Genomic DNA, 24,878 nt, shown 5'->3' with positions numbered 1-24,878 from the left:
AATAGCTTGCTGGGAAAAGAATTCGTATCTCGAAATCTTCAAATACAGCTCAAACTCATGTGAATCTTTCTTTGATGACTTTATTTCCAAATCACACTATGTTCTTGTGTTCTTTTATCACTTAGCATGCCTTGTTCCACAGCCAGAGTCTAAGTTTTATATTTCCCTTGCTTGTGTCTAACTAGCCCTTGTGATTTTAACAATGGAATCAGAAGAGTAACAGTGAATGAAGACAGACACTTCTGACTAAGAGGAATGTTTCAGATTGCAACTCAGACCCAATTCCTAATATTGAGTTGCCAAGAAATTGTAGTTCATGTGGACTGCCACATAGAAAGCTGATATAGCAGTGCCTCCCAGGTTGGGACATGGGTACCTTCAGAAGGTGATCCTGTCCTCTGCAAAGAGAGAAGAAGATATAAGAGTGAACAGAACATGGAAAATGCCCCATGGCTCAGCCATCGAGCTCTCTGTTTATGCCCCTCAGAGAGACAGATCTAAGAAAACCCAAGCACATAACTGGGTCGGGGATTATCTATGCTAATAACTTCATCCGTTCAAAGGGATAATCAAGGTTAAACTCGTGTTTCTTTTCATCTTTTTGAGGAGAAAATTAGTTCCTCTAGGTTTTAAAGTTTAAAGTATACAAATTTAGATTCCCTTTCCTAAAACGAGACCATTAAGTAGAAAGCTATTAAAAGGATGTATATAATCCCTAATAGTTCATTAGTTAACCTGCTGTTTAACATATCTCCCCCAAGATCTTTTGAATCAAATTTTCTGTGATTAAAGATCAACACTCTGAATACTTCAAAGCATTCAGATTTCATAACAGTACAGTTAGACTTCATACTATTTTTCTATATCCAAAGCCCAGAAATAAACTTTTATAAAATTTCTACCCAAACTACCTCATTTCATAATTTATCTACTTTTGACCCTTCATTTTAATGATGTCTTGGCTTCACTGTTTTAAATTACATAACAATTTTGCTTTTTTCCCTGCAGGCAGAGTTCACAGCCATGCGGGAGCAGTACATGCGAGGCGGGGAGGGATTCATCATCTGCTACTCCATCACTGACCGCCAATCATTCCAGGAAGCTGCCAAGTTTAAAGAGCTCATTTTTCAAGTCCGCCACACCTATGAAATTCCCCTGGTGCTGGTGGGTAACAAAATTGACCTAGAACAGTTCCGCCAGGTAAGTGCCAAATTTTGTTTGTTCTTAACTCCAAGGGTACATAGTACTTAGTTAAGCATGGCTGCTTTCCAAGGTTCATATTGAGAATTATGACAAAGAAATGGTGCATGTGATTTTTCTGAGAAATCTTTGAAATTATGGTAGATCATGTCAGCTGCCACAGTGTATCCAACTCACATGGTACTTTACAGTGTCTTCACCACTCCAACAGGAGGCATAATCTGTTTGTCCCGTCTCCTTAGATCTGGGATGGCCCTATGATTGGTTTCAGGCAGTAGAGTTTAGTAGAGATGAAGCTGTATACATTCAGAGTTTGAGCCATAAGAATTCTGCAGATTCTGAATTTACCACTTATACTGCTTGTTCTTGGAATCCAGCTACCATGTAAAGACCACTACCCGTTCAAGTTCACAGGAACCTTCCCACCCTGCAGAACCAGAACAAGCCTCACTTGTCAGGTTGAGTAAGAAGTGCCTTCCATATGCCATCAATCTGCTTCAAGCTGCCTCTGCTGTATCATTGTGGTCCTCAGTTCATTTTTTCAAACAAACAAAATTTAAAAGGCAGAAAGCATGGCTAATTTCTGATAATGCAGAAACCACGGGTTATGATCCATTACCAGATTTCATATAGTTTACTATAATATTCTTCTCTGATCAGACACTATCAGAGCCTGATGGGCAAGCTGTGTTGGCTTCATCTTTACACAGTAATATTTGTCCTTAGTCCTTTTTGTGCTCCTTAGTACTCCTAAAGAGATTAAATGACCAAAACCTAGCTCAGGAACCAGATGAATCATCTCACAATTCTATTGCCACGACTTACTTTGTACAACGTTAAAGTACTAAGATATTGCATGCAAATCAAATTTTTATAAATCAAATTCTCTAAATTGAATGGTTGAGTTCTAATTTTAGATGCTTTATCTTTATTTGCATTGACCTTAAATTTGAGCTGGATTTTAATAGTTTGTATGTTTCCAGTTAATGATTTTTAGACTTAAAGTAGCCTGCTAATAGATCCTTTTGCTAAGGTAAGAATCTTTACTAAAACAGTTTTCTCCTATGTTAAGTGTTTCATATATTTGGATTTTTCTATCTAATGCATCTTACATTTTCTTGAAGTGAAAATAACAAAGAATCTATGCTTACTACTGAAACATGTTTCTATATTTAGTGCAGGACATGTTTGTAGCGGCATTTTTTTTCTATATTTTATTTGAAAATCTAGGCATGTTAAAGTGGCAGCTGACTATATTTTAGCAGCTATGATATTTGAGTCCCTGTACTTGTTCTCCTCCCTTCCTTTGTTGCTTCTTTTTCTCCAAAACAACGTTTAGTATGAGATGGTTACCTGGCTATGAGATGGGAATTCAAGTTCATTTCACCAGTTAAATACAAATCTATTTTGCAATATTTGACAAAAACGGGAAGACAAGTATAGGTCTAGTGGTGAAACTTTCAGATACTCCTCTGAAGAGTGGGAATAGTCTACTTTTTTTTATTATTATTTTTTAAGGACTTCTGGGAAGTGACATGAGGGAGCCCCCTTAGATGGAAGTATACTAACAGTGATTACAGGACCACCTTTACTGCACTTCTCAGAATTCCTCAAGAACATAAACCTTTAATTGGAGGCCAGTTGAGAGCTACAAGTGGCTCTTGTAAGTTAAGGGATTTGAGAACATGAGGGAACCTTCTTCCGGCAAAAGTATATCATGTTGTCTCCAGAATCGCTTGCTCCCCATGATTCCAGCCCTGGCTGGCATTTGCTTTTCTCTCGCTATCCTGGTCCTGCTTCTCCTTCCCTAGGTTCAAAGGTTTTCAATGGGACCCCTGTCTTAGCCTCGGTAATTGCAGATTGGCAGTGATGAGACTCTCCAGCATCATATACATCACTAAAACAAATACAAAAAATGAGAGTAAGCTGAGCAATTTAGCAAATTTGACAGACTTTTCCTTTCAGATAAAAGCAATAAACAAGATAGTCACAGAAAGTGCAAAACCCATGAAAACTCAAATTACAATCTTCTTAAAATTGCTCATGTACCAACATCTCCAATAATGAAGTGTTGATATGCAAATTTGGCTTCTGGCTGTGGTGTTTGTGATGGGAATAATTGTTCCTATAATTGTAGAGTGGTTGTTCCTTTTCAAAATGCTTTCCGTTCACACTTTATTTTAATCCTGTAACTGCCCTGTGTAGTTTTAAGGCAAGTGGTTGATGGATGAGGATACTTGAGAAATAAATAAATGGATAGAGATTGATTTTAATAAAATAATGATGTTAGTGACAAATTTAAGACTAAAACCCTGATCACGTGTTTTTTGTGTTTGGTTTTTTTTTGTTTGTTTTTTTTTTTAGTTAGTCTTCGAGGGTTGAGTCTCTGTTTTAGGGTTTTGGTTTGTTTTTGGTTTTGTTTTTTTATGTAAAACAAGAAGATGCTGACTCCTGCATCATCTCCAGCTCAAAGGAGTTTTGTGAAGAGTCCTAGAGTAAATGTTAAGCTCTGGAAGCTTCTGAAGGAAATCATGCTGGTGTTTATGTTCAGTGCTAGGAGGCAGAGAAAGTAGGGTTTTTACTTGGTGGCTCTTCATCCTCCTCGTGGAAAGTGACTGAAAGGAAAGTGCTGATGCTGATACGAGGAATTTGAGAAACAAGACAGAGGATCATAGGGAAGAAAGGGAAAAATGAAACAAGATGAAACCAAGAGGGAGACAAACCATAAGAGACTCTTTATCTCAGAAAGCAAACTGAGGGTTGCTGGGAGGAGGGGGATGGGAAGGATAAGGTGGCTGGTGATGGACACTGGGGAGGGTATGTGCTATGGTGAGTGCTGTGAACTGTGTAAGACTGATGAATCACAGACCTGTACCCCTGAAACAAATAATGCATTATATGTTAATTTTTTAAAAAAGGTGGGGGGAAAGTGTTGATGATGAGAGCTATTTCTTGTCATGCTTGTGTGGTAGAGTGGGTAGCTGCATTCTGAATCTATTCTGGTGAATCCTGAGTCCCTTTATACCAAGAAAAAGAAATGACTTCTAGTGCCTGATGTCCTTCATGATTAGTGACATCTTTAAGCAAAAATATTGAAGGGCTCTGTTTAAAGTTGAGTATTTTCTCTGAGAATAATATTCATTTTGATATTGATGATGCTTTTAGTATTGCAAGGCTCCATACCAGGTATGAGCACACAGAATTTTATTTCATCTTCACCACAGCCACCAGCTAGGTTCCTTTATGACCCTACTTACCTATGAGTCATCGGAGGCTTTAAAGATTCAGTGACTTGCTTAAGGTCACATAGCTAGTTAGGGCTATGAGGACATGTCCAGCACTTCTGATTTGAAATCTCACTTTTGGCGTCCAAACCATTGTTGTTTTTCTTGAATTCTTTTTATATCAGATTCAGGATCTTAGTGTGTTCCACAAAGGATAGAACATAAGCAATTGCATTGTCTTGCAGCAGGAAGGAGCAGAATGCTAGCTCTTTGGATCTCTTTGGAGGGGTCGAACTGTTAGACAAGCCAGTAAAAGCCAGAACTTAGGAAGAATGTGAGGAAAAGTAAAGACAGGGAAATGATGCTCAAAACTACTGAAAGGCACTATTTTCTCAATTTTGTCCAAAGTTCATCCAGACTATTATAAAACCCTTTTTAGATTCCCAGACTACATTAAGGTCCCTGAGCTTGCATGGTCTTTGTCCCTACTACGCCTTCTACTGTCAAACTGAGGAGTGGAAGGCAATAATTTCTGTTTTTTTATTTTTGCAAAACCCTCGCCAGCTGTGTAGAGTACATATGGTCTACGAATAGAGTGAGTTCCAAGGATCTGGGAACCAGTTTAGGAAAGTTTTACATCAGTTGCAGACCACAAACTGTTTTATCCTGAAGGTAGACTACGACAACACTTACAGCATTGACAATCTAATTGCAGCTTAATACTCAGTTTGAAGCCTTGAAACTCTGCTTTCTACAGCCTGATTAATTCTCTAAGTGCAGATCTGGGATCGTGAAATACTCCTTGTTTCTTCTTCAGTGATCTACCTATTGAATGAAAATGGTTCAATTCCTTTACTGAGAGGGGGGCCTATAAAAGCTTCAGAGATCAGAAACTGCGGTGTTAAGAAAAATAAATCGATTTAGAGTTCTACCAAGCATCTGCTTATCTTTGCAAAGCAATGGCGGCTTCGTGGCACAGAAAAGGAAAAAGCAAAATCCAGTCTCTTTTCTCAGGGACTTTCTCTTCTCGGAAAGGATCTAGGCATGTGATATAGAACATAGTATTAAGCAACAGAACTAAATATTGAATAATATGACACCATGAATAAGTGCAGTTGTTGCTGAAAACCAGGAAAGATCAATGTGGGCAACATTTTTGAGGAAGAAGGATGTGGAATGAAAAAGCATCACAACCAGGTAGGAAGGAGCAGGTGAATGGTGAAAATTCTTGTGGGAAGGGCCAACAGGAGTAGAGAGGGGAAGAAATGAATTGTGGGACTATGTGCACGAGACATCGAGTGTAAAGGAGGAGGAGTTGGGATGACCAGTCTGCCCGGTACATATATATCAAGTACCCTCAGAATAATTTCAGAAGGTCTGCCTTGAAGACATGCTTTTTCAAACACAAATCATAAATATGTACCAGAGGGTCTTGGATATGCTGTAAGGCAGTAATTGCAAATACCACTCAAATTTTAAAAAGTGAAAAACAAAAGAGTAGTACTTCATCTTTTATCAGTAGGGTGGGTAATCCATATCAACACATTTTCCAAAGGATGAGGGTGTCTTTTTTTTTTTTTTTAAGATTTTATTTATTTATTTGACAGACAGAGATCACAAGTAGGCAGAGAGGCAGGCAGAGAGAGAGGGGGAAGCAGGCTCCCCGCTGAGCAGAGAGCCCGCTATGGAGCTCGATGCCAGCACCCTGAGATCGTGACCTGAGCTGAAGGCAGAGGCTTTAAGGTATTTTTTAATGGGAGAAGAGTTGTGATAATTTATGCAATATTATAGGGATACACATTTAAATTTAACAATTATCTAGATCTATTTATACTTTCCATAACATTTCCTTTATATGCTATTTCATTTCATTAAAAATGCCAATGTATTAAGTCCAATTAAGATAGAAAACAAAGCATAACAAAGTTTAGAGTTTAATGTATATTATCTATATTCAATAGGTTTTGAAACTAGAATTTGAACCTAAATCAGTTTTCTGATCCTTACATACTTTGTTTTGTTTTGTTTTTTGCTAACACCATTTTTTCATGCAATTTATTTACCAAATATTTAGTAAGTAACAAGCACTTTTTTATACATACATACATAGGAAGAGAAATAACTTTTCAAATATTTGAGCAGAGTTGCGGCATGAATGCATTTTCATTCTCCAATTAGTTGTTGGAGGGAGGCGAGAATGGAAGCAAAATGACCAGTCAGGAGATTGAGTCATCAAGATGAAGAATGATGGCCACTTGAGTGAAAGCAATAGACTATTCATGGATTCTGTACTCATGCAGCACCCTGACAGGATGACAGGTGACAAAATTACAGGGAAGCTTGGAGACCTCACATGTAGGGACAAACTGCTACATTGTTCAGTGGTACCTGAGGTCACTGTTGCATTGTCACACAAAACAGTGAATGTCCAGGGTGGACTCGTCAAGACAAGTTTAAGGCACATACTTAGCAAATATTTTTCAGAAAATAACGAAGTATATCCTCAGAAGAATCAAATAGTCCTGAGTTTGGATTTTCACTGAGACAATCACTGTGTCCTTGGACAAATCAGTGGCAAACTCAATGAACACCCAAATTCTCTTTCAAAGAAGTGCATCCTCCCAGCCCAGAAATAGGAGGCATAGTCAGTAGACCACTTCGGGGCCATCCCCAGCTACACAAATCCTCTTTGTCTGAAGTCATGATTTTCCCATTTCCATTCTTGCCCATTTCCAGGGAAGTATGGACATAAATATATACCCATTGCAACCCAATGGGACACCATGACAAGCAAATCTTGTTCCAGATCCTCATGCTGGTTTGGCAAAGACTGTTGGGCTTCTGTTGTCATTCAGCTTCTCCGTCAACCCAATCCAGCTTCCTACTCCTTCCTTCACAAGGGATGATCTCTAACAAATATCAGGTACTCCAAAATCTGTCTCAGTGTCTGCTTCTGTAGGACAGGGACAATACCACTTTCATACGTTTTCAGGTAGGGTAGATGAGGTAAGAGATTAGATGAGATACTAGTTTACCTAGTACAGTGCTGAGTACAAACTAGGGACAAACAAGGGACTCAATAAATACCATGTACTACCATCTTCATCCCTTACCTGAATTATTTAAATACTCTCTGGGTTACTATCTTCTAATCTGTTGTTTCACAAGTTAAACACTAGTAAAAGAAATACATAAGGATTGTGTCAAAAGGAAGAGTAATTAACACTGGAGTAAAGCCCAGAAAGTTTTCTGATAACTAAAGTACATAGGCTTTGGTGTACAGATTTTGTAAAATCAATTTTGGAATTATTTTCCTAACTTTCAGATGTGAAATAGCAATCTTGAAGTAAATGAATTTTGAACCAAGTTTTGGAAGAATCCGTGCTTCTTTTCCATTAGACCACGAATGAAGTCAAACTGAGTAAAAACTGGCAATAAATGAGAAAGACTTAAAAAAGATTATTGGCCATTCCAGGAAAGCTGTTTTTTCCATAGATGGACAAACTCACCCTGGATGAGACCTGTGGTTATAAAATTATACTCCCCTAAACAGAAGAATTTGTATAACCTAGAAACATTGTTGGAAACACATTCTCAGGCTCTTGGTCCTCATAAATCAGGAAAAAATGGAAGTAGGCACAAAGATCTATTTGAACAAATAGGGTGATTTTGCAGCAAGCTAGAGAACCATTGGGCCAGAAGGAATATAGATGAAAAGACATGAGGCCATTTATACTTTAGCCTCCATAAGAGAGAATCTAGATCCTATAAACATTTTCAAAGTCTTAAATGAAATATTGGAAACCTAAAAGAGAAACACATGCACGTTCACACACACACACACACACACACACACACACACACACACACCTATATTCATAAAAATAAAAATTTTAAAATAAAAATGCTTATATCAAAAGAACAGTGATGAAAATCCAATTCTCCAGTCAAATGTGTCACAAAAAAAAAAATCTAAATTTTGCTGCGTATATTGGGCACCTACGACTAAGTGGCATTCTGTTTGGGAGTTTCATGTTTCACTGGAACAGAGGTCATGTCTATTCAGTTTGAACGGACATAACAGTTTGCTTCCCTTCCTAATTTAAATGGTGTTACAGTGAATTGTTTGGTTTTCATGGATCATTGGCCACATTTGTAAAATTGACAAGTCAGTGGAATCGTCTAGAAATAAGTTTCTTTTTAAGGAAAAAAGGAAAGAAAAGCTGCTTGGGGAATCAGATTGTTGCTCTGAAATGAAATCCAAGATTACAAAATTGCTTCAATCACTTATAAACCAATCACTTAAAAGAGCTGCCCGAAAAGGAACACCAAATATGTGAAGCTTTAAAATTCTTATCCTATCTGAGATTTCAGCTTTCTGTGCCCTTCCCTAGGTATGCTAGTCAGCCAGGCTCTGACATTTGTGATAATTTTCAATTCTCACACTTCTGGCTTTATCCAAAAAAGCAAAACCAAACCAAACCAAACATTGTATGTCTGCAGGTGTATGTATAGGTATCATAGAGATCAAGACAATCCTGTAAATCCAAAAAAAAATGTTATTGATAGAAGTTGAATTACAAATACAGGATTTCCTTGATATCTGCAAAGAGAATGTTGCTATGAAACCTTTCGTGAGCCAGAAGGACGTAAAGCAAAGAAGTAAATAGCATTCCATAAAAGTGAAAATCATCTTCAGATTTCATTCCAATAGCAAAAACAGATACTAGGTCTTAGCAAAAGCAAGGTTTCTAAAGTGAACTTTCTGTTAGTGAAGGAAACCTGTTTTCTGAAAGAGGAACATTTCCTGTTTGCATACTGGAAACTCTTTAAGTTCATTCAACCATATGTTTAGGAAATTACATAACCATCTTGCTTTTAAATTTATTTTAAAATAATTGTACAGGCACAGGAGATTATAAACAAATGGGTAGAGAAGCCCTGTGCACCCATCTCTTAGCAACCCCGGTATTTTTATATTACATAACTATAAAATATCAAAAACAAGAAATTGATACTGGTTTTTTTTTTAATATAATTTTTTATTTTTTATAAACATGTATTTTTATCCCCAGTGGTACAGGTCTGTGAATCACCAGGTTTACACACTTCACAGCACTCACCAAAGCACATACCCTCCCCAAAGTCCATAATGCCCCTTCTCCCAAACCCCCTCCCCCCAGCAACCCTCAGTTTGTTTTGTGAGATTAAGAGTCACTTATGGTTTGTCTCCCTCCCAATCCCATCTTCCTTCATTGATTCTTCTCCTACCCACTTAAGCCCCCATGTTGCAACACCACTTCCTCATATCAGGGAGATCATATGATAGTTGTCTTTCTCCGCCTGACTTATTTCGCTAAGCATGATACACTCTAGTTCCATCCATGTTGTCGCAAATGGCAAGATTTCATTTCTTTTGATGGCTGCATAGTATTCCATTGTGTATATATACCACATCTTCTTGATCCATTCATCTGTTGATGGACATCTAGGTTCTTTCCATAGATTGGCTATTGTGGACATTGCTGCTATAAACATTCGAGTACACGTGCCCCTTTGGATCACTACGTTTGTATCTTTAGGGTAAATACCCAATAGTGCAATTGCTGGGTCATAGGGCAGTTCTATTTTCAACATTTTGAGGAACCTCCATGCTGTTTTCCAGAGAGGTTGCACCAGCTTGCATTCCCACCAACAGTGTAGGAGGGTTCCCCTTTCTCCGCATCCTCGCCAGCATCTGTCATTTCCTGACTTGTTGATTTTAGCCATTCTGACTGGTGTGAGGTGATATCGCATTGTGGTTTTGATTTGTATTTCCCTGATGCCGAGTGATATGGAGCACTTTTTCATGTGTCTGTTGGCCATCTGGATGTCTTCTTTGCAGAAATGTCTGTTCATGTCCTCTGCCCATTTCTTGATTGGGTTATTTGTTCTTTGGGCGTTGAGTTTGCTAAGCTCTTTATAGATTCTGGACACTAGTCCTTTATCTGATATGTCGTTTGCAAATATCTTCTCCCATTCTGTCAGTTGTCTTTTGATTTTGTTCACTGTTTCCTTTGCTGTGCAAAAGCTTTTGATCTTGATGAGATCCCAATAGTTCATTTTTGCCCTTGCTTCCCTTGCCTTTGGCGTTGTTCCTAGGAAGATGTTGCTGCGGCTGAGGTCGAAGAGGTTGCTGCCTGTGTTCTCCTCAAGGATTTTGATGGATTCCTTTCGCACATTGAGGTCCTTCATCCATTTTGAGTCTATTTTCGTGTGTGGTGTAAGGAAATGGTCCAATTTCATTTTTCTGCATGTGGCTGTCCAATTTTCCCAGCACCATTTATTGAAGAGGCTGTCTTTTTTCCATTGGACATTCTTTCCTGCTTTGTCGAAGATTAGTTGACCATAGAGTTGAGAGTCTATTTCTGGGCTCTCTATTCTGTTCCATTGATCTATGGGTCTGTTTTTGTGCCAGTACCATGCTGTCTTGATGATGACAGCTTTGTAATAGAGCTTGAAGTCCGGGATTGTGATGCCACCAACGTTGGCTTTCTTTTTCAATATCCCTTTAGCTATTCGAGGTCTTTTCTGGTTCCATATAAATTTTAGAATTATTTGTTCCATTTCTTTGAAAAAGATGGATGGTCCTTTATAGGAATTGCATTAAATGTGTAGATTGCTTTAGGTAGCATAGACATTTTCACAATATTTATTCTTCCAATCCAGGAGCATGGAACATTTTTCCATTTCTTTGTGTCTTCCTCAATTTCTTTCATGAGTACTTTATAGTTTTCTGAGTATAGATTCTGTGTCTCTTTGGTTAGGTTTATTCCTAGGTATCTTATGGTTTTGGGTGCAATTGTAAATGGGATTGACTCCTTAATTTCCCTTTCTTCTGTCTTGCTGTTGGTGTAGAGAAATGCAACTGATGGGAAGATAGACCCCGGGGGGAGGGGCTGGCTCCCAGCAAGCGGCGGAGCAACCGCGCACGAAATTGATACTGGTTTAACCCATAGAGCCTACTGAACTTCACCAGTTACACATACTCGATTGTGGGTATATGTGTATAATTCTGTGCAGATCTGTCATCAATATACCTTGCATAACCACCACTAGAATCAATATAGTCATTTGCACCATTACCATAAGACTCCAATTTTACTCCTCATTTTACCACATGCATCCCCTACTTACCCCAATCCCTAACTCCTGGCAACCATCATCCACCAGTCCATTCTCCATCTCTACATGAAAATTTATTTCATGATTGTTACATACATGGAATCATCCATTACACATCCATTTCACGTCTTTTTGCAACTGGCTATTTTTCAGTCAGCACTATATCCTGAAGCACACCCAAGTTTTTTTGTTTGTTTGTTTTGTTTTGTTTTTATCAATAATGTGTTCCTTTTTATTACTGAATCACAGTCAGTTTGGATGTGACCACAGTTTATCTATTCGCCCTTTAAAGACATTTGGGGGGGTACCTGGGTGGCTCAGTGGGTTAAGCCTCTGCCTTCAGCTCAGGTCATGATCCCAGGGTCCTGGAATCGAGCCCCACATCTGGCTCTCTGCTCCACGGGGAGGCTGCTTCCTCCTCTCTCTCTGCCTGCCTCTCTGCCTGCTTGTGATCTCTCTCTCTCTCTCTCTGTGTCAAATAAATAAATAAAATTTAAATAAAATAAATAAATAAAGACATTTGGGTAGTTTCCAGTTTTCATTTATTATAAATAAGTCTGCTGTAAACATTTATATACAAATTCCTGCATAAACTCAAGTCTATAATTCTCTGGGATAAAGGCCCAAGAGTGAAATTGCTGAGTCTTATGATAGGTCTATTTTTAGTTTTGAAAGGAGATACAATGTATTGTCCACAGTGTCTGTACTTACATTACTTTCTCACCCTTGCCAACATTAGATGTTATCACTATTTTTTGTTTGACATTCTGTTAGGTGTATAGTGATATCCTATTATGGTTTTAATTTGCGTTTCTCCAATGACTAATAATATTGGACATCTTTTCATGTGTTTATTTGCCATCTGTATAGCCTCTTCAGGGAAATGTCTGTGCATGTCCTTTGACTATTGTATAATTAGATTATTCCATTTATTTATTAGTATTAGTATTAAGTTTTGAGAGTTCTTTGTTTACTTGAGATCCAAGGCCTTTGTCAGATACGTAATTTGCAAATATTTTTCCCAGCCTGAATTTGACTTTTCATCCTTTTAACAGGATCTTTTGTGGGAAAAACTTTCATTTTGATGAAGTCTATTTCTTTCTTTTCTTGAATAAATCATGACGTTAATATCAAATCAAAGACTACCACTTAGTCCTAGGTCCCAAAGATTTTCCACCTGTGTTCTTTTCTTGTTTTACAATTAAGAGCATAATGTTTTACAATTAAGAGCATAATCCATCTTGAATTATTTTAAAATTTTATATACGTATTTGACAGAGAGGACAAGTAGGCAGAGCAGCAGGCAGAGGGAGAAGCAGGCTCTCCACTGAGCCTGGAGCCCAACACAGGGTGTGTCTCAGGTCCTAGGGATCATGACCTGAGCCGAAGGCAGCCACTTAAGCAATTGAGCCACATAGGTGCTTCAAATCTTGAATTATTTTTTGTATAAAGTGTTTGGGGGTTTTTTCTGCTTTGTTGTTTTGTGGTTTTTTGATGACAGATATTTAATTGCTCCAGAAAAATCTATTGAAAGGGCTATCCCTTCTCTCCTGAAATTCTTCAGAGAATTCCATTTATTTCTTTTGGTTTTTTTCTCTCTGTTCAAATTAAGTACATTCTATTGATCTGTCTTTAATTTACTAGTTCTATCCTTTGCCTTCTCTGCTATACGGATCATCCAGTGAGGGTTTTGTTTTGTTGTTGTTGTTTTTTTTTTCATTGAATAATTTTTTTACTTTTAATTCTTTTCTACTTTGTCAAATTTGCAAATTTATTGGCGTAAAATTGTTATAATAGGTTCTTCTGATCATTTTCATGTCTGTAGAAACTGAAATGATAACCCCTTTAAATTTCTGTTAGTGTTAATTTGTGCTTCTCTTTTTACTAAACATCATTGCATGCATTTATCAATGTTGTTAGTCTTTTCAAAGCACCAAATTTGGACTTTATTTTATTAACAGTTAATTTTATTAATTTTTAATTATAAAACATACTGTATAGTTCTGGAATAAACCCATAATATATATTATAAATATATAGTATATAAATATAAATTTATTTATATATTATAAATATATAAATTTATTTATATATTTATAATATATAAATTATATATTTATATAGTATATGAACCCTTAATATATTATCCTTTCTATATCTCACTATTTTTTATTAGATTACCTTGGAGTTTTCCTATTTTATAACTGTCAGGCTTTTATTTTGATTAGTTCTTTTTCCTAATTTTTTGGAGTTGTATTTACTATTCCGTTTGTGAATGCTTGAGATGGATACTTAGCTCATTGATTTTCATCCATTCATCTGTTTGTTTCTGATTTATGCATTGAAGGCTGTAACTGCTTCTAAGCAGTTAGAAGGATTTGGTATAGCCATCCCTTCAATTTTTATGTCCTATTTTATCATTAGGTTCAAAATATTTTCTAATTTTGATTGTGATTTCTGCTTTGACTCATTGGTTTTTCACTAGTACAGTCCTTAATTTCTGGGCATGTGGTGACTTATGAGGTATTCATGGAACTTCTTATTTTCCACTATTTTTCATATACTCTGTACAATTTTAGGCCTTTGGAATTTCTAAAGTGTTGATTTTTAACATGCCATATGATCATTTTTGGTAAATGTCCCATATATACTTGATAAGAATATAGATTTTGGGTGGCAATTCATGCATGTCCAGATTTGCAGGCATTTTCTTTCAACAATTTGAAGATAGAATCCCATTTCTTCTGGCAACCATTGTGTTGGAAAATCACATACCCATCCAATTGTTAATTGAAGGTACTCCGTACCACACTTCCTGTACCACATCCCCCATCCCAGATGATTTTAAGATTTTTCTTTTTTGTCTTTAATTTTCAAGAAGTTTACTCTGATGTAGCTATGTCGTTTTCTCTCTCTTGCTTACTTGCTCTCTGTCTGGGAACAAGTGTTACTTGTTAAAATCTGTGCTTTTTGAATTAGGGCTTATTTTTTTTTTTTTAATCAGATTTGTAACATTCATAGTCATTACATCTTCAAATATTACTTTTATTTTGTATTCCCTTCTAGGATTCAATTAGACCTATTTTAGTCCTTTTCACCTTATACTGCCTTGGAGTTACACTTTTTTTCATATATTTTCCATTACTCATCTCTCTGTGTTTCGTTCTAGATATTTTCTTCTGAATGCTCTTTTTGTTTACTATTTCTCTTATACCTAATTTGATTTAAACACATCCACTGAGTTCTTCATTTTAATTGTGTTTTTAAATTCTAGTAATTCTGCTTTTAAAAGTCCATCTCACTAAAAATGTAAATCATTTTTTTTATAAACATATACTTTTATCCCCAGGGGTACAGGTCTGTGAATCGCCAGGTTTACACACTTCACAGCACTCCCCAAAGCACATACCATCCCCAATGTCCATAACCCCACCCCCCTTCTCCCAACCCCCCTCCCCCCAGCAACCCTCAGTTTGTTTTGTGAGATTAAGAGTCACTTATGGTTTGTCTCCCTCCCAAACCCATCTTGTTTCATTGATTCTTCTCGTACCCACTTAAGCCCCCATGTTGCATCACCACTTCCTCATATCAAGGAGATCATATGATAGTTGTCTTTCTCTGCTTGACTTCTTTCGCTAAGCATGATACGCTCTAGTTCCACCCATGTTGTCACAAATGGCAAGATTTCATTTTTTTGATGGCTGCATAGTATTCTTCTTGTTCTACTCATCTGTTGATGGACATCTAGGTTCTTTCCATAGTTTGGCTATTGTGGACATTGCTGCTATAAACATTCGGGTGCACGTGCCCCTTTGGATCACTAAGTTTGTATCTTTAGGGTAAATACCCAGTAGTGCAATTGCTGGGTCATAGGGCAGTTCTATTTTCAACATTTTGAGGAACCTCCATGCTGTTTTCCAGAGAGGTTGGACCAGCTTGCATTCCCACCAACAATGTAGGAGGGTTCCCCTTTCTCCGCATCCTCGCCAGCATCTGTCATTTCCTGACTTGTTGATTTTAACCATTCTGACTGCTGTGAGGTGATATCTCATTGTGGTTTTGATTTGTATTTCCCTGATGCCCAGTGATATGGAGCACTTTTTCATGTGTCTGTTGGCCATCTGGATATCTTCTTTGCAGAAATGTCTGTTCATGTCCTCTGCCCATTTCTTGATTGGATTATTTGTTCTTTGGGTGTTGAGTTTGCTAAGTTCTTTATAGATTTTGGACACTAGTCCTTTATCTGATATATTGATTGCAAATGTCTTCTCCCATTCTGTCAGTTGTCTTTTGATTTTGTCAACTGTTTCCTTTGCTATGCAAAAGCTTTTGATCTTGATGAAATCCCAATAGTTCATTTTTGCCCTTTCTTCCCTTGCCTTTGGCAATGTTCCTAGGAAGATGTTGCTGCGGCTGAGGTTGAAGAGGTTGCTGCCTGTATTCTCCTCAAGGATTTTGATGGATTCCTTTCGCACATTGAGGTCCTTCATCCATTTTGAGTCTATTTTCGTGTGTGGTGTAAGGAAATGGTCCAATTTCATTTTTCTGCACGTGGCTGTCCAATTTTCCCAACACCATTTATTGAAGAGGCTGTCTTTTTTTCCATTGGACATTCTTTCCTGCTTTGTTGAAGATTAGTTGACCATAGAGTTGAGGGTCTATTTCTGGGCTCTCTATTCTGTTCCATTGATCTATGTGTCTGTTTTTGTGCCAGTACCATGCTGTCTTGATGATGACAGCTTTGTAACAGAGCTTGAAGTCCCGAATTGTGATGCCACCAACTTTGACTTTCTTTTTCAATATCCCTTTGGCTATTCGAGGTCTTTTCTGGTTCCATATAAATTTTCGAATTATTTCTTCCATTTCTTTGAAAAAGATGGATGGTCCTTTATAGGAATTGCATTAAATGTGTAGATTGCTTTAGGTAGCATAGACATTTTCACAATATTTATTCTTCTAATCCAGGAGCATGGAACATTTTTCCATTTCTTTGTGTCTTCCTCAATTTCTTTCATGAGTACTTTATAGTTTTCTGAGTATAGATTCTGTGTCTCTTTGGTTAGGTTTATTCCTAGGTATCTTATGGTTGGGGTGCAATTGTAAATGGGATTGACTCCTTAATTTCTCTTTCTTCTGTCTTGTTGTTGGTGTAGAGAAATGCAACTGATTTATGTGCATTGATTTTATATCCTGACATTTTACTGAATTCCTGTACATTTCTAGCAGTTTTGGAGTGGAGTCTTTTGGGTTTTCCACATATAGTATGATATCATCTGTGAAGAGTGATAATTTGACTTCTTCTTTGCCGATTTGGATGCCTTTAATTTCCTTTTGTTGTCTGATTGCTGAGGCTAGGACTTCTAGTACTATGTTGAATCCAGTGGTGAGAATGGACATTTCTGCCGTGTTCCTGACCTTAGCAGAAAAGCTTTCAGTTTTTCTCCATTGAGAATGATATTTGCAGTAGGTTTTTCATAGATGGCTTTGATGATATTGAGGTATGTGCCCTCTATCCCTATACTTTGAAGAGTTTTGATCAGGAAGGGATGCTGTACTTTGTCAAATGCTTTTTCAGCATCTATTGAGAGTATCATATGGTTCTTGTTCTTTCTTTTATTGATGTGCTGTATCACATTAACTGATTTGCGGATATTGAACCAACCTTGCAGCCCTGGAATAAAACCCACTTGGTCATGGTGAATAATCCTTTTAATGTACTGTTGAATCCTACTGGCTAGTATTTTGGTGAGAATTTTCGCATCTGTGTTCATCAAGGATATTGGTCTATAGCTCTCTTTTTTGATGGGATCCTTGTCTGGGGATCAAGGTGCGGCTGGCCTCATAAAATGAGTTTGGAAGTTTTCCTTCCATTTCTATTTTTTGGAACAGTATCAGGAGAATAGGAATTAGTTCTTCTTTAATTGTTTGGTAGAATTCCCCCGGGTAGCCGTCTGGCCCTGGGCTTTTGTTTGTTTGGAGATTTTTAATGACTGTTTCAATCTCCTTACTGGTTATGGGTCTGTTCAGGCTTTCTATTTCTTCCTGGTTCAGTTGTGGTAGTTTATATGTTTCTAGGAATGCATCCATTTCTTCCAGATTGTCAAATTTGTTGGCGTAGAGTTGCTCATAGTATGTTCTTATAATAGTTTGTATTTCTTTGGTGTTAGTTGTTATCTCTCCTCTTTCATTCATGATTTTATTTATTTGGGTCCTTTCTCTTCTCTTTTTGATAAGTCTGGCCAGGGGTTTATCAATTTTATTAATTCTTTCAAAGAACCAGCTCCTAGTTTCATTGATTTGCTCTATTGTTTTTTTTTTGTTGTTGTTTCTATTTCATTGATTTCTGCTCTGATCTTCATGATTTCTCTTCTCCTGCTGGGCTTAGGGTTTCTTTCTTGTTCTTTCTCCATCTCCTTTAGATGTAGGGTTAGTTTGTGTACCTGATACCTTTCTTGTTTCCTGAGAAAGGCTTTTACCACTATATATTTTCCTCTCAGGACTGCCTTTGTTGTGTCCCACAGATTTTGAACCATTGTATTTTCATTATCATTTGTTTCCATGATATTTTTCAATTCTCCTTTAATTTCCCGGTTGACCCATTCATTCTTTAGAAGGATGCTGTTTAGTCTCCATGTATTTGGGTTCTTTCCAAACTTCCTCTTGTGATTGAGTTCTAGCTTCAGAGCATTGTGGTCTGAAAATATGCAGGGAATGATCCCAATCTTTTGATACCGGTTGAATCCTGCTTTAGGACCGAGGATGTGATCTATTCTGGAGAATGTTCCATGTGCACTAGGGAAGAATGTGTATTCTGTTGCTTTAGGATGAAATGTTCTGGATATATCTGTGATGCCCATCTGGTCCAGTGTGTCATTTAAGGCCTTTATTTTCTTGCTGATCTTTTGCTTGGATGATCTGTCCATTTCAGTGAGGGGAGTGTTAAAGTCCCCTACTATTATTATATTATTGTTGATGTGTTTCTTTGATTTTGTTATTAATTGGTTTATATAGTTGGCTGCTCCCATGTTGGGGGCATAGATATTTAAAATTGTTAGATCTTCTTGTTGGACAGACCCTTTGAGTATGATATAGTGTCCTTCCTCATCTTTTATTATAGTCTTTTGCTTAAAATCTAATTGATCTTATATAAGCATTGCCACTCCTGCTTTCTTCTGGTGTCCATTAGCATGGTAAATTCTTTTCCACCCCCTCACTTTAAATCTGGAGGTGTCTTTGGGCTTTAAATGAGTTTCTTGGAGGCAACATATAGATGGGTTTTGTTTTTTTATCCATTCTGATACCCTGTGTCTTTTGACAGGGGCATTTAGCCCATTAACATTCAGGGTAACTATTGAGAGATATGAATTTAGTGTCATTGTATTGCCTGTAAGGTGACTGTTACTGTATATTGTTTCTGTTCCTTACTGATCTACCACTTGTAGGCTCTCTCTTTGCTTAGAGGACCCCTTTCAATATTTCCTGTAGAGCTGGTTTGGTGTTTGAAAATTCTTTCAGTTTTTGTTTGTCCTGGAAGCTTTTAATCTCTCCTTCTATTTTCAATGATAGCCTAGCTGGATATAGTATTCTTGGCTGCATGTTTTTCTCGTTTAGTGCTCTGAAAATATCATGCCAGCTCTTTCTGGCCTGCCAGGTCTCTGTGGATAAGTCAGCTGCCAATCTAATATTTTTACCATTGTATATTATAGACTTCTTTTCCCGGGCTGCTTTCAGGATTTTCTCTTTGTCACTAAGGCTTGTAAATTTTACTATTAGGTGACAGGGTGTGGACCTATTCTTATTGATTTTGAGGGGCGTTCTCTGAACCTCCTGAATTTTGATGCTCGTTCCCTTTGCCATATTGGGGAAATTCTCCCCAATAATTCTCTCCAGTATACCTTCTGCTTCCCTCTCTCTTTCTTCTTCTTCTGGAATCCCAATTATTCTAATGTTGTTTCATCTTATGGTGTTGCTTATCTCTCGAATTCTCCCCTTGTGGTCCAGTAGCTGTTTGTCCCTCTTTTGCTCAGCTTCTGTATTCTCTGTCATTTGGTCTTCTATATCACTAATTCTTTCTTCTGCCTCATTTATCCTAGCAGTGAGAGCCTCCATTTTTTATTGCACCTCATTAATAGCTTTTTTGATTTCAACTTGGTTAGATTTTAGTTCTTTTATTTCTCCAGAAAGGGCTTTTTATCTCCGGAGTGGGTTTCTCTAATATCTTCTGTGCCTTTTTCAAGCCCGGCTAGAACCTTGAGAATTGTCATTCTGAACTCTAGATCTGACATATTACCAATGTCTGTATTGATTAGGTCCCTAGCCTTCAGTACTGCCTCTTGTTCTTTTTTTTTTTTTGTGGTGAATTTTTCCGCCTTGTCATTAAAAATGTACATCTTTTATGTCCTTGAAAATGCAAAGCACATTTATCTAAAAATGTGATAAATAGCTTTTTTATCCACCTAAATTCTTTTTTTTTTTTAATTACTCTTCATGTTTTAGTCACTGTGCCCTTCACATTTACTTCTGATGGGAAACTAGAAAGACTAAAGACAAAACAAAGAAAACAAAAATATCAATTTAAACTAATCAGGAACTTTGTCATGATCTATCCCTCCAAGTCTACTAGTTTATTTCAGTGAGAAGGTTGTTCAAAATTACCTGGTAGGCTATTGCCAGAAGGGTAACTTACCCTCAAATTTTAATGATACGTTCTTTATTAGCCAGTGGATTCTTTGCTATGGCAGTTTAGCTTGTCAGCCTTGTACATACATCTAGCTGTTCTAAATCGATCATAAATTAAATACCAATGAGTAGGATTAAGTTTTATTTTTGAAAAGCTCTATGAGCTATGCATACCAGATCCTGGCCCCTGAGTGCCCATTATTCTTGGTAGGAGCCTGGACTCTACCCATCTGGTCCTCTCTTGGGACTTGGGAGGCAGTAGCCAGGTTAGTAGATGGGTAGAAGTGAAGGGAAGCAGGATTAGTCACCTATAGGTGAGAGAGGGGTTATGATAGACTCTTCCCAGCCCATGTCAAACACCCTTGATAGGTCCCTGTGTGGAGCCTTGTGCTTGTTTTCCTCCAAATATGCATGTATCTTACAATTTCTTCCTTTGTACACAATCATTCTGCTAGTCTGCAGAGTAAACTCCAATGCCTGATCCCATCCAAACACAGCCTTGTGTACCTCTGTAATGCCAACTTCCCATGGCTTGAATTTTAAACCATCAGTACACTAAACGATTTGTTCATTGAACATCACACACTGGGGTGCCCTTCCTGTTCTGACCTCTGTACTTGTTAGTGTCTTTGTACTTTACACACTGTATCTATTTTGTATACATCTGCCTATACAAATTGTGCACTAAATGGAAGAGGGAACTAGTTTTTACTAAACTAAAAAGTCAGAAGAAAGACTTCAAACAAAGATAGGCAAAAGAAACAAAGCCATTTACTAATGTCAGCCAAAATCTTGAGCAAAAAAAGACAGGTTTTGAAATGCAGTGTTCTATACACAGCAATTAATGATGTATGTCATCTGTTTCTAATCTATCACTAATGCTACAAAAATGAGAATAATCTGCAATTAAAATTACCATGAGAAGCAGCAGGGGAGAGGCTGAATAGAAGATGGTTTTTCTCTAAGAAACCAATAATGTCAGAAGCATTGTTGAATATCTTAAGCATATCATGCTATTATTTAAATTAAGATTTATCTTTTTCTCATAAAATTTGCTTTAAATAGAAAAGATCAAGGAGTGAAGACATAATCAAAGAAGACATTTCTTATAAAGAAATTCATGCAGTAATGACATTAATGTGATATGATTTTAGCATTTTTTTGATTCTGTTTTGCTGTATTCTCAGTATATGTGTCTATAAAAATGAGACCTTGTGAGGGAAAATGGATTGGTTTTTGTTTTGAGAATAAAGGGAAACTCAGATTACTTCATTTTTGCCTGATGGCAAATAGAGTCCTAATAATGGGCAGAGCGTTAACTGAATATGTAATGTGAATTCAGGCTGGCTGGCGACTCTCAACCACCAAACACTCTCCCTGTGTATTGAAACTCGCTATTCAATATTAGGGAGTACAAACTTTCATTCCAAGGGAGAGACAAGGCTTAAAGTGAAAATACTCTTAGAAGAGGCAGATACATATGTGTGGGTATATATGTTTATCTCATCTACTTTTATTTAATAAAGGAAAAAACTATTGCTTATAAATGTTAAGTTCCTTTTTTCCTCCTCATTCTTTATCCCTAGTTGTGAGTTCTGGAGCAAGCCTCCTTACCTTATCTTCTATCTAATCATAAATACATGTTTCTGTCATTTACAAACCATGTGTAGTTAGAAATAATAGGTATTATAATTTTGTGTATTGTAAAATTTAAATATATTTAAATACATCATATGGGATACACACACATACTCATACCTACAGGTATACAGGTCTGCCTATCTATCTATGTATCTATGCATAGACTTTGGGTCTTGTTTCATACAAGGTTATTATTTTGATATATTTGTTGACATATATATACCTAGTTCATTCATTTTAATGGTTGCATAATAATTTGATCAATTAATATATTGAAATTTACATTGACCTGTTGTAAAATGTTTCCACCAGGTTTTTCACATTACTAGCAACGCTGCCATGAACATTTCTTTGCACATCTCCTCAAACACGTGTGCAAAAACAGCCATAGCAGAAACGGCTTGAAGTGAAATTGAAGTTGGTGAAGGCATGCAAATTTTCAGTTTATTGGGTATTGACAAATTGTTTTCCAATTTTGCACCAATTTATGCACTCTTGAGAATGTTAAAAAACCCTCTTTCTATATCCTAATTATTGGATTTTAGATTTCTGTCAGTCTAGTGTGAAAATTTATCATTCCTTTGCTTGGATTTTCATTCTCTTCATCACCAGTTAAGTTGGACACTTTTTCATATACCTTTGTTGTACCCTTTCATGAATTATCTTTTTACTCTTTGCCCACATTTTTCTTGTTACCTACTGTTTGTATATGAATTAGTAGGAGTTTCTTACATATTCTGATGGAATTCTTTCTTATGTTTTACACACCCACACACACACACATACACACAAATGTACCAATATACACTGCTTTTTTTCATTTTAAATTTCCTTCGTGAGTTGTATTTTGAGTTATGCCTGGAAATTTCTTCTTTAACAAGATGGGCCTGGTATTACTGGTCAATCTATTACATATGTTTCATAATTATTTTCTTTATAGCAAATTTTGAAAGAGGTCTAAGAGGTACATGCTAAGACTTAAGGTTTTTCCACTTTTTCTTATAATTTTGTTGGACTGTGTCATATGCAAGATGATTTTCTTTAAAAGCACATGGATATATGTTGATTCTTCTAGATTGCTTCTTTTTTAATCAACAAAATAACAAAGACTTTCTTTTTATAAATTCACCAAAATGCATTGTAAATTTTAGTCCCGCTGTGGTCCAAATTACTTTTTTTTAAATTTTAATTCTAGTATAGAATGTTAGTTCTAGTGTAGAATATTAACGTATAGTATTTTATTAGTTTCAGTTATACAGTCTAGTGACTCAACAGTTCTATACATTACTCAGTGCTCCTCAGGAGAGGAGCACTACTAATCCTGTTTACCCTACCCACCTCCCTTGTGGTGACCATCAGTTCTCTATAGTTAAGTGTCTGTTTTTTGGTTTGTCTCTTTTTCTCTTTATTCATTCCTTTTGTTTCTTAAATCCACAAATGAGTGAAAATCATATGGTATTGGTCTTTCTCTGACCAACTTATTTTGCTTAGCATTATACCTTCTCATTCCATCCATATCATTGCAAATGGCAAGATTTCATTTCATTCTTTTTATGGCTGAGTGATTTTCCATTGTGTGTGTGTGCACGTGTGTGTGTGTGTGTGTGTGTATGTATACCACAGCTTCTTTATCCATTCTTCTATCAATGGACATTTGGGCTGCTTCCATAATTGAGCTATTGTAAATAATGCTGCAATAAACGTTGGGTTGCCTATATCTTTTTGAATTAGTGTTTTTGTATTCTTTCGGTAAATACCTGATAGTGGAATTACTGGATCATAGGGTAGTTCTATAATTAATTTTTTGAGGGACCTCAATACTGTTTTCCCTAGTGGCTGCACCAGTTTGCATTCCCACCAACAAATGCACAGGGTTCCTTTTTCTTCACATCTCAACAACATTTGTTTCTTGTGCTTTTGATTTTAGCCATTATGACAGGTGTGAGGTGATATCTCATTGTGGTTTTGATTTGATGATGAGTGATGTGAGCATCTTGTCATGTGTCTGTTGACCATCTGCCTCTTCTTTGGAGATATGTATGTTCATGTGTTTTTTTTTTTAAATTGGATTATTTTGGGCTTTTTGTGCTGAATTGTATATTCTTTATATATTTCGAATACTAACCCTTTACCAGATATGTCATTTGCAAATATATTTTTCCATTCAGTAAGTTCTCTTTAGTTTTTTTTTTTATTGTTTCCTTTGCTGAGTAGAAGTATTTTATTTTGATGTAGTCTGAATTGTTTATTTTTGCTTTTGTTTCCCTTGCCTCAGGAGACATATCTAGAAAAATGTTGGGCGATATCAGAGAAATAACTGCCTGTGTCCTCTTGTAGTTCTATAGTTTCAGGTTTCAGATTTAGGTCTTTAATCAATTTTGAGGGAGTTTTTTGTATATAGTTTGAGAAAGTAGTCCAGTTTTACTCTTGCATGTGGCTGTCCTGTATTCCCAGCACCATTTGTTGAAGAGACTTTTTCTCATTGCATATTCTTTCCTCCTTTGTCAAAGGTTAATTGACCATATAATCATGGGTTTATTTCTGGGCTCTCTGTTCTATTCCATTGATCTATGGGTCAATTTTTATGCCAGTACCATATGTTTTTGATTATTACAGCTTTGTAGTGTATCTTGATAGCTGGGGTTGTTGATACTTCCAGTTTTGTTTTTTCAAGATTTTTTTGGCTATTTGGGGAATTTTGTGGTACAATATGTATTTTAGGATTGTTTGCTCTACTTCTGTGAAAAAATTGTTGGTATTTTGACAGGAATTACATTCAATCTGCAGATTACTTTGGATGGTATAGGCATTTTAACAACAGCTGTTCCTCTAATTCATGGGCATGTAGTATGTTTACATTTCTTTGTGTCATCTTCAATTTCTTTTATCAATGTTTTATAACATTTGGAATACAGGTCTTTTACTTCCTTGGTTAAGTTCATTTATAAGTATTTTATTATTTTTGGTAAA

General features: G+C 36.6%; 1 protein-coding gene across 1 annotated transcript in view; it reads left to right on the top strand.

The window, feature by feature from the left end:
* RIT2 (Ras like without CAAX 2) overlaps window positions 1-24,878 on the top strand; it is a 381,183-nt gene that overhangs the window by 179,507 nt on the left and 176,798 nt on the right. Inside the window, exon 4 of the mRNA XM_059410052.1 lies at window positions 1,009-1,200. Within this exon, the coding sequence (XP_059266035.1) occupies window positions 1,009-1,200 (192 nt within the window). The remainder of the gene's footprint in view (window positions 1-1,008; window positions 1,201-24,878) is intronic.

This window comes from Mustela nigripes, chromosome 8 (assembly GCF_022355385.1).
Source record: "Mustela nigripes isolate SB6536 chromosome 8, MUSNIG.SB6536, whole genome shotgun sequence".
Lineage (NCBI taxonomy): Eukaryota > Metazoa > Chordata > Mammalia > Carnivora > Mustelidae > Mustela > Mustela nigripes.
This window is presented reverse-complemented; position numbering and strand designations above follow the sequence as displayed.